Here is a 15,780-nt window from a genome sequence, read left to right as displayed (position 1 = left end):
GAAGGAATGCGTTCTGGCGAGGGTGGGGCACTGTAAATCCATTTCCTCTTTCCTCCCCTCGGTCCCTTCCTCGGGGTCCCCTGAGTCGCCCGCCCCCTGCTGGATGCTGGCAGGGACATAAAACACCGCCAGTGTGAACAGGTGTTTTCCTGTTTATCGAGGTTGTGGAGTAAATCCGCTCCCCAGCCCGCAGCCGGGTCCCACCACTACAACCGGCGGCTCTTGCGTTCATTTTTCTCCGCCTCACCCCCAGAGGACCCCATCCTCCGAGGCTCATGGGTGATGGCCGCGTCCGGAGGGTGGGGAGCTGTGGAGGAGCATGTGGCTGGGGATGGCTCGAGGTTAAAAAGAACGGTGAGCGAACGTGGAAGAGGGAGAAAGTAAGTGAAAGAGAAACACTGTCCTGGCTGAGCGTAGACAGCTGCGTGTGGCTCCAAAGAGGACTCTGAGACAGGGCCAGCCGAGGAGCGGAGGTTCCCAATGGGAGAGCGCTTCCAGGAGGGCTTTACGGAGGTGGTAACCCTCCAGCTGTGTAACAGATGAGGACTTTTGGGGAGCGGGAAAGCATTCCAGGAAGGGGACAGTGTTAGCAGAGGAATGGGCAGATGCAGCCAAGCGAGTGGTTGGCAGGCTGCCAGGAGTTTCTGAGCCTGAAGGAAAGTTAAGAGACCAGACCCGGACCTCCAGAGATGGATGTGGCCCTGAAGGCAGCCTTCAGCCTTCAGCCTTCGGCCTTCAGCCTGGGCGGCAGATGCCAGCACCTGTTGCAGAGACTGGACTGGAGGGGGCATCAGGGAAGCTGTGGCCTCAGGTGGACAGGGAGTGGGGTCAAAGGACAGTGCTAGCTGGAAACTTGGGGAGGGAGGCAGATTCCCTAGTACCGGGGAGTGATGGGTGAAGAGGGGTGAGCCCAAGACATGGCGGTGGACAGTGGGGCTATCCTTGTCACAAGGAGCCTGGAGCAGGAGCAGGTTTAGGGAAAGACAAGACCCACCATGGCCCCAGGACAGTAAGGAGGCTGCAGATGTCCAGCTGAGGGCCTTTCTGGGGGAGTCATGCACTTCTGGAGGTGATACACCGAGTCAGAACAGGTGTGGGGAAAAGGAGGGTGGGCTGAGTGCAGAGCACAGTGGTGTTCTGGGGGCACCCAAAGGGGACAGGGGAGGAGTCATCTCAAAGGCCCAATGGGGCCAGGGGTAGGGGAGGCCTTTCCTCGGTGTGGCAGAAGCCAGCCTGCAGTGACTGAGGTGTGAAAGGAGGTGAGGACAGGAAGACAGGCTTCAGAGGCCCAACCTCTTAGAGGACAGATGGGACGACAGTGTGAGGGGAGAGACTGAAGGAGGACACCTCCAGGGTAGGAGAGAGGAGCTGGCAGGTGGGGAGCATGAGGATGAGTGAGGGGAGGAGGTCAGGAGCAAGGGGGGCCACTGGCCAGGACTCAGGGGAGAGGACATGCCCCAGTTTTCTCTAAGCTGGAGGGACCATCATCTCAAAATCCACCTGGATCAAGTCTGTGGTTCCCCTACAGTAACGTTCACAAGGAGAGGAGTGGCAAGGTGGGGGAGGCCTCAGAAGTGGGGTGTCCTGCCAGAGATGTGTTTGCTTCCTAGCAAATCCTCCATTCCCTGAGGGTACAAGCTTTATCTGCTCCTTCATGTCTGTATTCCTGCACTGCACAGAGAACAGGGCTGGCCTGGTGCTCAGTAGGTGCTAAGTAAGTACAAGTTGAGGGAATTGGAGTAGAGAGAAATCAGAAGCAGAGAGACTGGTTAAAGGGCTGATATAGGGACTTCCCTGGTGGCACAGTATTTAAGAATCCGCCTGCCAATGCAGGGGACACGGGTTCAGTCCCTGGTCCAGGAAGATCCCACATGCCACAGAGCAACTAAGACCGTGCGCCACAACAACTGAGCCTGTGCTCTAGAGCCCGTGAGCCACAACTACTGAAGCCCGCATGCCTAGAGCCCGTGCTCCGCAACAAGAGAAGCCACCCCAGTGAGAAGCCCACGCACCACAACAAAGAGTAGCCCCCACTCACCGCAACTAGAGATAACCCAGGCACAGAAATGAAGACCCAACGCAGCCAAAAATAAATAAATAATAAATAAATAAATTTATTTTTTTAAAAGAATTTAAAAAAAAGAGTAGCCCCGCTCACTGCAACTAGAGAAAGGCCGGGTGCAGCAACAAAGACCCAACACAGCCAAAAATAAATAAATAAATTAATTAATTAATTAAAAAAAAAGTGGAACACTGTTGTTTAAAATAAATAAATAAATTTATTTAAAAAAATAAAAGGGCTGGCATAGATAAAGGAAGATTTGAAGTCTCAACAGAACGGAAACATCTTAAAGGAAAGACCAATGCATTTGCCTGCACAACAGTTTGATCACAGCCATCCTAAACAAACAAAAAACAATTGAGGAAATTGGCAGCAAGTGGCAAATGGTATATAAAAATTCCATAAAGGGAACTCCCTGGCGGTCCAGTGGTTAGGACTTGGCGCTTTCACTGCCAGGGCCAGGGTTCAGTCCCTAGTTGGGGAGCTAAGATCCCACAAGCTGCGTGGCGCAGCCAAAAAATAAAAGTTTTTTTTCATACAAAACAATAAACGGTATTGATTCCATTAATTAAATGGAAATGAACATGAACAGTTAACACTCAAAAGAGGACAAAAACAGGGACTTCCCTGGTGGTCCAGTGGTTAAGATTTGACACTTCCAATTCGGGGGTCACGGGCTCAGTTCGTGGTTGGGCAACTAAGATCCCACATGCTGTGTGGCACTGCCAAAAAAATAAAAATAAAAGGAGGGACAAATACATAACTTAATACCTGAGAGAATCATGAGTATCAGTGAAAGTAAAAAAATGCAAATGACAACATATATCAATGAATGTATTTGCAACATAACCTACAAAAGATTATTATTCAAAATGTATAAGGGATTTTTTTTAATAAAGAACTTTTAAAAATCAATAATTAGAAAGGCAACCAGCCAGAAAAATGGTAAAGGATCTTTACTGCAAACTCACAGAAGAGGAAGTCCCAGAGGGTGTAAACAAAGGAAGTAGAGTTCAATCACATTAATACTCAGGAAATGCAAATGCTACACCACATTTTCCTACACTGTTAAAGAAAATATTATTCTGACATTTGTTTAAACCGTAAGAAAGACTATTCAGGAAGACTATTGCAATCAGGGGTTGTCAGTAGGGGAGAGCTCAGGCTCAACTCTGGATACAGCAAAGATAGCTGGGGATGTAAAGCAAAGGAACAGGCTGAGGGGGTCATTGGATGTAAACTTACTAACGTGAGGGACTTCCCTGGCGGTCCAGTGGTTAAGACTCCGCGCTTCCACTGCAGGGGGCACAGGTTCGATCCGTGGTCCGGGAACTAAGATCCCGCATGCCGTGTGGTGGGGCCCCCCCCAAAAATTATTAACTTGAGACATCAAGGGTGGGGGATTCTTACTACACTGGCCCAATGGGGTTATCCAGAGTTGGGGACGAGGAACTTGATCAGATTTCAGGGGTGGGGGGGATTGTCCCTGAACTGATTGGGCAGAATGGTTTGCCTAGGCTGGGCTAGGCAGGCCGAGAACGGGACAGGTACCACAGCGGAGGTCTAGTCAAGAGCACTCAAAGGAGCTGACTAAAGTTTGCTCAAGGAGAGTCTTTGTCAACATCAACATGGCAAAATATAAAGTAGAGGGAGATGAAGCAGCAGTTGGTGAGGGTGGGAAAGTACATACATTGCTGATGGAAATGTAAGTTGGAACAGCCAATTTGGAGCTTAGTAGTGGTTTAAAAACATGCCTGCAGGGCTTCCCTGGTGGCGCAGTGGTTGAGAGTCCGCCTGCCAATGCAGGGGACATGGGTTCGTGCCCCGGTCCGGGAAGATCCCACATGCCGCGGAGCGGCTGGGCCCATGAGCCATGGCCGCTGAGCCTGCGTGTCCGGAGCCTGTGCTCCACAACGGGAGAAGCCACAACAGTGAGAGGCCCGCGTACCTCAAAAAAAAAACCAAACATGCTTGCAAAATCTTTGACTCTCCTCCCTCCAAAAGGTAAAACCCAATCTTCCTTCCTCCCCTTGAATGCGGGCTGGACTTAGTGACTGGTTCTAAGGGACAGAATGAGACAGAAGGAAACGTGTGTGACTATAAAAGGCATTGCACCTGTGTCTTGCTCTGTCTGCGGGCCATGAGCCACCATGTCATGAAGACACTCAAGCAGCCCTGAGGAGAGGCTTGCATGGACCCGAGACCTCTGTCAAAATCAGCACCACCTTGCCAGCTAGGAGCAAGCTGCCTTGGGAGCAGATCCTCCACCCCAGCCAGGCCGTCAGAGGACTGTGGTCCTTGGAAGGAGTCCAACATCTGCCTGGAGCCTCAAGAGAGACTGAGCCAGCACCCGGCTCAACCTCTCCTGAATTCCCCACAGAAAGGGTGGAAGATAATGAATATTTATTATTGTTGTTTTAAGCTACTTGGCTGTGGTGTAATTTCTTATGCAGCCGCACTAGATAACTGATACCTAGAACAATTGGTAGTAGCTATTAACATTTAAATAAATGTACAGTGGCTCTCTGCAAGCCAACAATGCCACTTCTGGGTATCTACATTGGAGAAATACTCCAGATGGAAGTGAGACAGCGTAGTGGAGGATACTCACTGTGGCATATCTTCAATTGTGAAAAAGCAGAACCAAAGTGGATGTGAGACAGTAGGGAAGGGGGCAGGGCACAACCTTTAAAAGAATGACACAGCCATCGAGGATATAAACCAGTTAGAACCAACTAGGTCCAAAACAGTGGAAAGTGTGTCTTCCAGTGAACCTTGAGCCTCATTATATGCTCAATATAATACATTAGCTAACTGAAACAGCCACCAGGGCCAGGACAGCTCCCAGGCCGACCATAAAAGGCCAAAAAGTGGGCAGTGGTCTAATTCCTGGAAATCCCCGCCCCTTCCCCAAAAGAATTGAAATAATCCTCCTGCTTAGCCTTTGAAATTACCCAGCCCTAAAAACTAACCACTCCCACAGCCCGGAGCCACTCTCACTTTCTGAGAGGGATGCATTCTGTCTATGGAATGTATACCTCTCTAAATAAACTCGCTTTCACTTTACTGTGGCTCACTCCTGAATTCTTTCCTTCACGAAGCCAAGCACCCTCACTTGGCGGCCAGTCCCAGGGACTCGCCCGATTCCTGGGACATGACCATCCTTTCACACCCCCTTCTCCTGCAACATCTGTCCATAAATAAACCGGGCTGCATCGGTCCTGTGGGATGACCTGCAGCAGATAATCTAGGGGCTGTGATGTAGCAATGACTCTTTTTTTTTTTTTTTTGGCCATGCAGCACAGTTTGTGAGATCTTAGTTCCCTGACCAGGGACCAGGGATCGAACCCTTGCCCCTGCAGTGGAAGAATGGAGCCTTAACCATTGGACCACCAGGGAAGTCTGGCGCCACCCCCCCCCCGCCCCGCCCCCAAGCCTTTTTTTTGGAAGCTCAGGTTCTTTATGTCTTATCACAGAAAGAATTCAGTGAGAGACAAAAAGTGATAGGTAAGAAGTGGATTTATTTAGAGCGATACACACTCCACAGGCAGAGTGTGGGCCATCTCAGAAGGTGAAAGGCCCTGAAATATGGGGTGGTTAGTTTTATTTTTTAATAAATTTATTTATCTTATTTTTGGCTGTGTTGGGTCTTCGCTGCTGCGCACGGGCTTTCTCTAGTTGTGGGGCTTCTCTAGTGGGGGCTACTCTTCATTGCAGTGCGCGGGCTTCTCACTGTGGTGGCTTCTCATTGCGGAGCATGCACGGGCTCTAGGTGCGCGGGCTTCAGTAGTTTTGGCATGTGGGCTCAGTAGTTGTGGCTCACAGGCTCTAGAGCACAGGCTCAGTAGTTGTGGCGCACGGGCTTAGTTGCTCCGCGACATGTGGGATCTTCCAGGACCAGGGCTTGAACCTGTGTCCCCTGCATTGGCAGGTGGATTCTCAACCACTGTGCCACCAGGGAAGCCCCTGGGTGGTTAGTTTTTATGGGCTGGGTAATTTCATAGACTAAGGAGTGGGAGGATTATACCAGCTATCTTGAAGAAGGGGCGGAGATTTCCAGGAAGTGGGCAACAGCCCACTTTGTGGCCTTTGAAGGTCCGCCTCAGAACTGTCAAGGTGCCCCTGGGTGTGTCATTTAGATGCTAATGTATTACAATGAGAGTATAATTCGGCTCAAGGTCCACTGGAAGTCAAATCTTCCACCATCTTGGGCCTCGTTGGTTCCAACCAGTTTTTGTCCTGTCCTCAATGGCTATGTCATTCTTTTTTTTTAATTTTTTCCCCCGGACGCGCAGCCTCAGCGGCCATGGCTCATGGGCCCAGCTGCTCCACGGCATGCGGGATCCTGCTGGACCGGGGCACGAATCCGCGTCCCCTGCATTGGCAGGCAAACTCTCAACCACTGCACCACCAGGGAAGCCCCCTATGTCATTCTTTTAAAGGCTGTGCCCTGCCCCCTTCCCTCCTATTTCAGATTGGTATATGATCTTTTTTCTTCTTTTTAATTTATTTATTTTATTTGTTTATTTTTGGCTGCTTTGGGTCTTTGTTGCTGCGCGTGGGCTTTCTCTAGCTGCGGTGAGCAGGCTTCTCCTCGGGCTCCAGGTGCCCGGGCTTCAGCAGTTGTGGCTCGTGGGCTGTAGAGCACAGGCTCAGTAGCTGTGGTGCACAGGCTTAGTTGCTCCATGGCATGCGGGATCTTCCCGGACCAGGGCTCGAACCCGTGTCCCCTGCATTGACAGGTGGATTCTTAACAACTGTGCCACCAGGGAAGCCCTTGGCATATGATCTTGCAGTTAAAATTGTGTGTATTTTACACCTATTACAGTTGTCTGTATATAGATTTGCCCATGATGTAGTTCTATACTCTAAATTATAATTAAAATTCTGGTTAATAAAGAGTTGTTAATACTTGAGACAATGCTTCTGCTATGATGTAGGTTTAAATACAGGATCCAGATGGCATCCAGCTCATGACTTGTTTTATTTTTTAAACTAATGGTGGGGTAGGGGGGAAATTTACCTAAATATGAACATTGGCTGCCTCAGTGATGGGATTTATAATGTTTGGTCCTTTCTAAAGTTTCTACTGTGTGTTGCTTTTAGAAGCAATAACTGCCCCCCAACACCACACTCATAAATGATTGCAGGCTCCAGGCCAAACACAGAAGAGGGGTTACATCTAGCAGGTGCTGGGATGATAGTGAAACAGGAGGGAAGCGGGCAGGGCACAACCTTTAAAAAAAAATGACATAGCCATTGAGGACAGGACAAAAACTGGTTAGAAACAATGAGGTCTAAGATGGTGGAAGATTCACTTCCAGTGGACCTTGAGCCACATTATACGCTCATTGTAATACATTAGCATCTAAATGACACACCCACAGGCGCCATGACAGTTCCGAGGCTGACCATAAAAAGCCAACTTCCTGGAGACCTCTGCCCCTTCTTCAAGATAGTTGGAATAATCCTCCTACTCATTAGCCTTTGAAATTACCCAGCCCATAAAAGCGAACCACCGCATATTTTGGGTCTGCCCTCACCTTTTGAGATGGACCACATTCTGCCTATGGAATGTGTATCTCTCTAAATAAATCCACTTCTCACCTATCACTTTGCCTCTTGCTGAATTCCTTCTGCACTGACACATAAGGAACCTGAGCTTTGATAAATCCTGAGACCAGGTGTGCGATATCAATTAAAAGACAGTGGGTTTGAGTCCCAATCTGAGTTTTGGCTAGGTTCAAATTCCATCTGAGGTGTGCGGTTTCAAGAGGGGCAGGTCAGCACCTTCCAGGGACTGAGCACCAAAGTGAGGAGGGGTATCAGAGGGGTCCCTATGTGAGGCTGGAAGGAGAGAGCCAGAGCCTCTGAGAGGGTGTGCAAGGCTCTCTAGGGGGAATATTCCTCCACCTGCGAAGCTTCCAGCTCGTGCTTCCTGCAGGACCCAGGATGGTGTCCACCAAATGTGTGGCCAGTGACAGGGTCCAGCTATGGCAAGGTAGCCTCAGGAACCAGCAGAACAGAGATTTAGCCCAGCCAGGAGCCCACCCCAAGTGGTGTGGGATACAGTCACACCTCTGGCCAGCTTTAGCTTACTCCATCATTTCCTCCCCAGGGTCTAAACCATGCAGGTCCATTTCAGGATCGACCTTCCTGTGGCCTCCCTCTTTCCCCAAGACCAAGAGGTCTGTAGCTGTCTCTACCTCTCTTTCCCTAGGGATGGTGATCCCTAGTCACCATCCAAACTCTAACCAAGGTATCACCACCTCTGGGCCCCAGAGGAAGTGATGAGTAGAAATAGAAGACTGGAGCAAACACCAAAGGGGGTAGCACTTAAGTTTATCCCGATGACAAATTCTTGACAACATTCTGGACCTGTTTGTCTCAGGGCCCAACAGTAAGGACAGGAAAGAATCACTGGATTGGAGACATACAATATCCATAGCCAATATTTAATTCATGAATCACTCAGTTTATTGCACACAATTAGCACACGACACAGGTTAGTTGAATTAGGGAAAAGAGGGTAACAAACCACTCTGAGGAGGTCAGGAAGGAGGTGTCTCTGCACAAGCAGGGTCTCCAGTCCAGCAATGGGTCTCAGGATAAGCAGAGTGGGAAGTAGCTCTCTGGCAGCCTCCATCTGGAACACTCTGAGTTACTCAGCTTGGTGGTCTCTTTTTAAGGAGCAACGGTTATGCCCAGGGGAGGGGATCTCGCCTTTATCAGTTGCTCCTTCTGTTCCAGTGACATACATTGCCCAACAGCTGTCTTATCTAAAGTAACACTGTCAGTTTATCACAGACACTCCCAGTTCTTTAGTGATGTTTCAAAACAACTAATATGGAAATTCACATTGGCCACTGTGACTCCATTTTGAACTACTAAACTTAGCTTAACGTACCTTAAATCCTATAGGTTTCATATACGATGAGTAGGAATCATAACATAAATCACATCCTAACAGGGCCTCTGTCTGTCAGTCTGTCTGTGAATCTATGTGCCATGCTCTCTCCACCTTCCTAGAACCAGAGTGCAGGGACTTCCCTGGTGGCGCAGTGGATAAGACTCTGTGCTCCCAATGCAGGGGACCTGGGTTCGATCCCTGGTCAGGGAACTAGGTCCCACATGCATGCTGCAACTAGGAGTTCGCATGTTACAAATGAAGAGCCCTGGAGCCGCAACAAAGGAGCCTGCCTGCCACAACTAAGACCCCGCGCAACCAAAAAAAAAAAGAAAGAAAGAAAAAGAACCAGCATGCAGAATAGGGAGAGATGTCCTGGGGTCCCCATTAACAAGCTCACTTGAGTTGGATGTGATGTCCATCCTCTTCTTCCAAAAGCCCCAAGGGTCTAAGGATTTGACAGTGAGGACTGGCTTTGCCAATGGAGTTATAAGACCAAAGTTTTCCATAAATTGGTAAATGGAATCTGCAGGGCTGAGGATTTAAATAACAAAATGCATCTGAAGTCCAAATACAATATAGGACACACCGCAGTTACACCTTTCCAGTGATTCACAGAGAAACATTTATAAGTCAACTTAAAAATGTTCATGACAGTGGAAGAATGTTCATGACAGTGGTGATGGTTGCACAACCTTATGAATATGTGAATATAGCAAAAAACACTGAATTGTACATTTTAAAAGGGTGAATTATATGGTATGTGCATTAGATCTCAGTTTTTTTAAATGTGCAAGAGGGATAGAGACAAGGTGATGAACCATTCTGGTCAGCCTGGGGGTCGTCAAGACACGGACTTTCGGAGCTAAACCCAGGAGAGTCCTGGGCAAACCAGGACAAGTTGATTACCCTAGGGACAGATTTTTTTTTTTTTTTTTTTTTTGGTGGCCACGTGGCTTGTGGGATTCTAGTTCCCCGACCAGGGATCGAACCCAGGCCCTGGCAGTGAAAGCACGTAGTCCCAACCACTGGACAGCCAGGGAATTCCCAGGACAGAATTTTTAAAAATTATTTTAGAAAGAATGAGAGCAAAAAAGTTTGAAGCTGTGAACAGCTCTTCTATCAATGCAAAACCTGAAACCTGAGGGCAAGACGGGTCCCTTTGGGGAACCTGCTCACTCCCTCCTCTCCCAATCCCTCCCCCCCCACCCCCTACTCCTGCCTGGGGCTCAGGGACACGGGGTGGACACAGCCCCTCCTGGGCCAGGCACTTATTAGGCGTCAGTAGGTGCCAGTTCACTTTCTGTGAGGCCCATCTTGGTGACTGTCTATTTAGCACTTGGGGACCTAAGTTGGGCTTAGGATTTTTGTCACCTGCCTTCCCTCCGCAGGGCCACAGAAAGGCCGCATAGGTTCAGTCTGGCAGAACTTTTATCCTCCTAAAAGTATCCTCAGGCTTCAACCCCTGCCCATTCCCGCCTGCCTCCAACTCCCCTGCCTCCTCCACTCAGCAAGTTTGTGCGCTGTCAGCGAGCATCTGGAAGGTGTTCTCCTGTTGGGCCAAACAGGAAAGCCTGTGTCTAAAAATTAACAGTGTGGTTTGGGTTCCTCACATCTCCAACCCCTACAAAATATAGCCATTGGTGGGATATGAGATTCCAAAAGTCTAATGGAGAGCATCGTCTGGTCCCTCTTGGGATGCGGCGCTGGAAGGCAGCCTCAGGGAAGTAGGGCCCGGATCATGCGGGCAAAGCAGGGGCACAGCAGGTGGCTGATAAATCTCTGATAATCTCTCCACGGCATCCGCTCAGGTAGCGGGCGGCCGCGCGCGGCCTCCCCGAGGGGTGTGGATCCCCTGGACTTGCACAGTAGGGCCACAGGCTAGGCACTCGACGAGGTGCAGCTGCCGTCAGCCTCGGGCGGCTGGGAGCGCGGCGGGGGTGGGGCTCCCGGGCGCCCGCGGACTCCATTTCCCACAGGTCCCCGCTCGCGCCGCAGTTCCCACAATCCCCGTTCCGCTTCCGGCGCGGCCGAGACGCAGCCGACGGCTTCCGGGTTTGGGCCTGGCGCTGCGGTTGAGGCGGCGGCTGCCGAGCGGGGCGCAGGCGGTGGGAGCGGGGCACCGGTATGGACGTTTCGGGGCAGGAGACCGACTGGCGGAGCGCTGCCTTCCGGCAGAAGCTGGTCAGCCAAATGTGAGTAGGGGCCGAGGCGGCGGCGGCGCGACCCCCGGCCTTCCCCTCAGCCTTCCCTTCCTCATCCTTCCTCTCAGCCCTCCTCGCGGAGGGGGAGGCGCGGCCGGACCGGGGGATTCCGGGCGCCGGATCGCGGGGTACCGGGGCGTGGCCCTCCCGTCTGTCCCCTCCGCTCTCGGCCGCCGCGGTCGCGGGTTAGCGTTCCTGGGCCGAACTCTGCCAGCCGGCGAGCCCCGGCTTCTGAGTCATCGTCCTGAGCTTTCTCATTCGTCATTTGTGTGCTTGGGAGGCAACCTTTCCCCAGCTCTGCGTCCCACTGCGGACGGAGGAGGCCGGGGCCGCCAGTGGCGGCTTCTGCAGGTCTGGGCGCTTTGCGATTCCTCCTCGGAGAAAGCGCCTCGGGGCGAGGGCGGAGGGGGTGGGCAGAAGGGGCGGTGGGGGCGAGAATCTACGGGTGACCCCCCTCCCCCCCGTGGACTTCGCCGGAGGGTGGCAGGAAGAGGCTGTCAGGAAGCGACCTTCGGTCGGGAGTGGGAGTGAAGAGCTGGGGTTGGTGCCTCCTCTTCAGTCTCAGCTGCTGAGACCATCGATGCAGGGGCTGCCGGGCGCCCTGGGCTTCGCGCGCGGAGCTTCCGCTCCTCCGCACCGGCTGCTTGTTGGTTTACTGTCTTCTACCGGGCTTGCCGGACCGGCGGGCTGTGCTGGCGGGGATCAGCCCCTGACCTTGGGGGACGCGCCGCCGCCAAGGCGCAGTTACAGGGCAGGCTTTCTCCTACTGGAATTGACGGTTTGGTTGAGCAGTTGGGGAGTAGGCGGCGAATAAACTGAGTCCCAGAATGATAAGTAGGAGTGTGAAGGGCCATCACTGCAAGCTGAGGAGTGGGGAGCGTGAGTGCCCACCGCGTGGAGGACCTCGTGCTAAGCTGAGTTCTGGGGTTTGAGAAGATGATCGTGCAAGGAGGGCCAGCGGGGGCTGACCCATTAGCTGTGGGAGTGCTGTGCTGGGGAGATGAGCCTCTATTTGTCATGGGGCCTGCTTTGAGGTGGTGAGATGCCAGAGTTGGGAAGATCCCCTGAGTCCCCGAAGATGGATCAAGAACAGAGGAGAGAGGCCAGTGAGGCCCATTATGAGAGTTTTGAGCTGTTGGGGTCTGGGGACCTGTCGTTTTTCATGCCTGTATTCCCCCTGCTAGAGCACTGTGTGTCACATCGCTCCGTAAAATGGTTGTGGAATGACCTAGTCAGGCAAGAGATTCTAAAGGCCTGCATTAAGCAGTGGTAGAAACTGAAAGAAGATAATTCCAGAGAAAGCAGAGAGCGAGCGCAGATGGTCCTTGATGACTAACTGGATGGAGGGGGTGGGGTGCAGCAGTGTGCAAGGAAGGAAGTGGGGCGGAAGGCAGGGAAGCTCTCAGTCCAGTGCAGGCAGTGGGGACTGGAGAGCTAAGCTCCGGGCCCTGCGGTGGAATTGTCTGGGTACAGATGTGCCGATATTGCAGAATCAGTGAATGTTGGAGTTACCAATCGATGAAATCTTGAGGATTGACCTACTTAAGGGCTCTTGTAAGAAAGGCCCCCAGGGCAGAGAGTCCTCTTTGAGGGAGCCCGGAATTTAAGGACGGGAAGAATGAGTTGCCGCCAAAGGAAATGGGGCAGGTGGGGGAGTGTCAGAGGGCTGGGGGGGCCATTGAAGAGGACTGACTGAGTACTTCTTGATTCAGCCTCCTTCTGCTTCTAGAGAAACTGGGTTCTTTTTTTTTTTTTTTTTTTTTTTGCCAGATTGCTGCTATTACTCTTCTGTTGCTGCCAACAAACTGTGTTGCTTAAAAACAACACAGGTGTATTATCTGACAGGTTCTGTAGATCAGAGGTCTAAGTGGGCTCAGCTGAATCTTCTCCTCGGGCTCTTACAGGGCCGAAATCAGGATATTGGTAGGTGCATTTCTTCCTGGAGGCTCTGGGGTAGAATTTGCTTTCAAGCTAATTCAGGTTGTTGGCTAAATTGAGTTCCATGGCGTTGGAAGACTGAGGCGAAATCGTTCCTAACTGGCTGTTAGCCTTTCCAAGGTCAGTCTTTGTTCCCAGAGGCTGCCTCCATTCTCTGTCACACTTTCTATGTGGCCCCCTCCAGCAAGGGTGGGCTCTTCTGCCCCATTTCTCTGCCTTCAACCAGAGAAAATAATTCTCTACTAAAGGCTCAGATTAGATTGAGCCCACCTGGATAATCCAGGATGATGTCCCTACTTTCAAGTCTATAACCTTAATTACATCTGGAAAGGCCCTTCTGCATCTACTGTTGGCGTGTTCCCGGGGTTAAGGCCTGGGCACTTTAGGGAGCCCTTCCGTCTGCCACCACTGGGATGAGCAGTTTCAGAGGCTTTCTGCCTGACATCATGTGGGTGTTCTCAGTTCTCAGATTTGTCTGTTTTCTCTCCAGGTTTCACTTTGAAAGCTGTGATTCTTGGTGCCTTGATTTATTGTGTTCACAGCATTAAAAAAGAAGGTCAGGATACCTGACATGTTAATTCTGACTTTCTCCAGTGTTTATGCTGTTGTTTAAAGTTGGCCGACTTGGGAAATGTTTTGTTTTTTTTTTTTTGGCCACACCACACGGCATGTGGGGGAATCTTAGTTCCCAGACCAGGGATCAAACCCGTGCCCCCCTGCATTGGAAGCACGGAGTCTTAACCACTGGACTTCCAGGGGCGTCCCTTGGGAAATGTTTTGAACAGAGGTAATTTACAGTTGAATGAGGGAAGCCAAGCGAAGACCTGGGAAGTTTCAGTGGGAGGGGGCTCCCTGTCCTCACCTCACTCTTGAGTAGCTCCCGAGAGAATAGGCTGAATAAATGGCTCCTGGCTTCCACTGAGGAAAAGCAGTTTGGAGTTGGGGCTGGTTAGGAGGGCCCTTGAAGGGACTCTAGTGCAGCCTCTTCTTAGCCCTGCACTGCCTCTGCCTCCTCTGGGCCTCCCCGAACTTCTGCCTCCACTCACTGATCACTGCCCTGCTGACAACCCATCAGTGACTGTCCTCAGAGTCCGAACAGAGCTCCAGATGTCCTCCCCACCCCCACCCCAGCCTGGCCTAGCCACCTGCTCTCATACCCCCACCCCGTTCCACCCTCTCTGGTCTTTCAGCTTCTTGAGCATTCCAAATTCTTTGTTCTCTCCCTTTAAACAATTTGTTATCGAGTATTTAAGATATTCCACAATGAGTAGACTTCCTCTCACTGTATTCATGACTAGTTCCTTTTCCTCGTTGACATGTCTGCTTAAATATTAAATACTCAAGATCTTTTTCTGCCCACCCTGCCTAAAGTGGGTCACCCCCTGATATCTTGTATCTCAGCCCCTTTGAGTTTCCTGTAAGACTCCAATCCTATGAAGCATGGCACCTGGCGTATAAACCACTTGCTGAAGAGTGCAAGAGTAGATATTTTCCTGGGTGTTGTGTGTGCCACCTTCTCAATGACAGTGGCCTTCATTACCTGCGCCAGCATCCATTGTGAAGCTTGGGAACACCCACTTTCTCCACGTGTGAGCTGAGTGACCTTGCATACGTCACCTTTCTGGGTCATCTCCCTCATCCATGCGAAGGCAGGAGTCCAGTCTGTCTCACAGGGGTGGTGGGAGGGAAAAGGAAGAGACCTCCACTCGCGCTCTAGCAGAGGGCTCGGGACTCAGTGATGTGTCCCCTGACGCCCCCTCCCCCGGCCCTGGCAGGAGAAGGAGCCTTGTGGAGTGAAGGTGGAACCTTTGAGTCTGGTTAGGGGATTGATGACACGGGAGCCTCTGGGGAGGGCAGTTGTGAAACTCTTGGTGGGTTCAGATGGGCTTTTTGTGGAACATCCACTTTCCCTGCAGGACCACAGGAGCAGCCCCCCTTAGAGCCCCTGAGCTGGTCATTGTGGGCCTTGGGCCTGCCTCCTGGGTTGTTGGGTTAGTGTTGAGCACGCATGTCTGGTCTGTCAGCTCCCGGAGAACAAGTGTGTGTGAGAAGTGAGCAGCGCCTCGTATGCCATGGGGTTGGCGAACGGTGAATACATAAAAGGACCACCTTGATCATCTCTTCCCATCTTAGCCTTGAGACTTTTGTACCTCCCACCCCTCAGTACAGCAGATTGCATCTTAAGGCGTGGAGTAAATGTCTGCTGGGCTGAACAGATTGTAAGGGGAGGACACAGTTGGGGAGGGCAGCCCTGATCAGGGTTCCAGTCAGGGGCCACGAAGGGCTGAGGGAGTGTGGAGCAGAGTGAGGGCGGACCGGTCAGCTGCCTCTTCTGCCAAGGACCCCTAGGGAGGTGTGAGCTCCAGGTCAGGAACCTAGGAGGTGTGGAAATTTCAGCCTAGACCAGAAGGAGAAAGTCGAGTGCTATTTAGCCAGAAACAAAATAAAACAAAGCAAAAAAGCAGAAGAGAACAGACAACGAAACAGCAACTTCCAAGGGTCTGGAGAGGTCTTCAGAAGGACAGAGAGTGTCCTGAAACTTGCATGTCCGGATCCTGCCTGTGGCTTGTGGTCCCTCCCACGGGCAGAAGCCACTGAGTCTTGGCCGACCCTTTTCTGTGGCTTAGCCCACGCAGGCCTCCGAACAGCCCTGTGCCTCCCTGGTGTGA

At 51.5% G+C, this 15,780-nt stretch overlaps 1 protein-coding gene across 6 annotated transcripts in view; it reads left to right on the top strand.

Annotated features, from left to right (window-relative positions):
• The first annotated feature begins 11,031 nt into the window (after window positions 1–11,031).
• MED15 (mediator complex subunit 15) overlaps window positions 11,032–15,780 on the top strand; it is a 61,579-nt gene continuing 56,830 nt past the window's right edge. For 3 of the 6 annotated variants that reach the window (XM_089894815.1, XM_022551498.3, XM_022551497.3), the window contains exon 1: window positions 11,103–11,164. Coding sequence is in view for 3 of the 6 variants with exons in the window: in XM_089894817.1 (XP_089750943.1) it covers window positions 11,097–11,164 (68 nt within the window). In the remaining 3 variants the exon portion in view is untranslated. Of the gene's footprint in view, window positions 11,165–15,780 lie in introns of all 6 variants that reach the window. The other 3 variants (XM_089894818.1, XM_022551496.3, XM_089894817.1) reach the window with 2 other exon arrangements.

This window comes from Delphinapterus leucas, chromosome 14 (assembly GCF_059928025.1).
Source record: "Delphinapterus leucas isolate spDelLeu-1000000601 "Yukka" chromosome 14, BTC_Dleu_Yukka2, whole genome shotgun sequence".
NCBI lineage: Eukaryota > Metazoa > Chordata > Mammalia > Artiodactyla > Monodontidae > Delphinapterus > Delphinapterus leucas.
The sequence above is the reverse complement of the archived record's forward strand: the minus strand, read 5'-3'. Positions and strand labels throughout refer to the sequence as shown.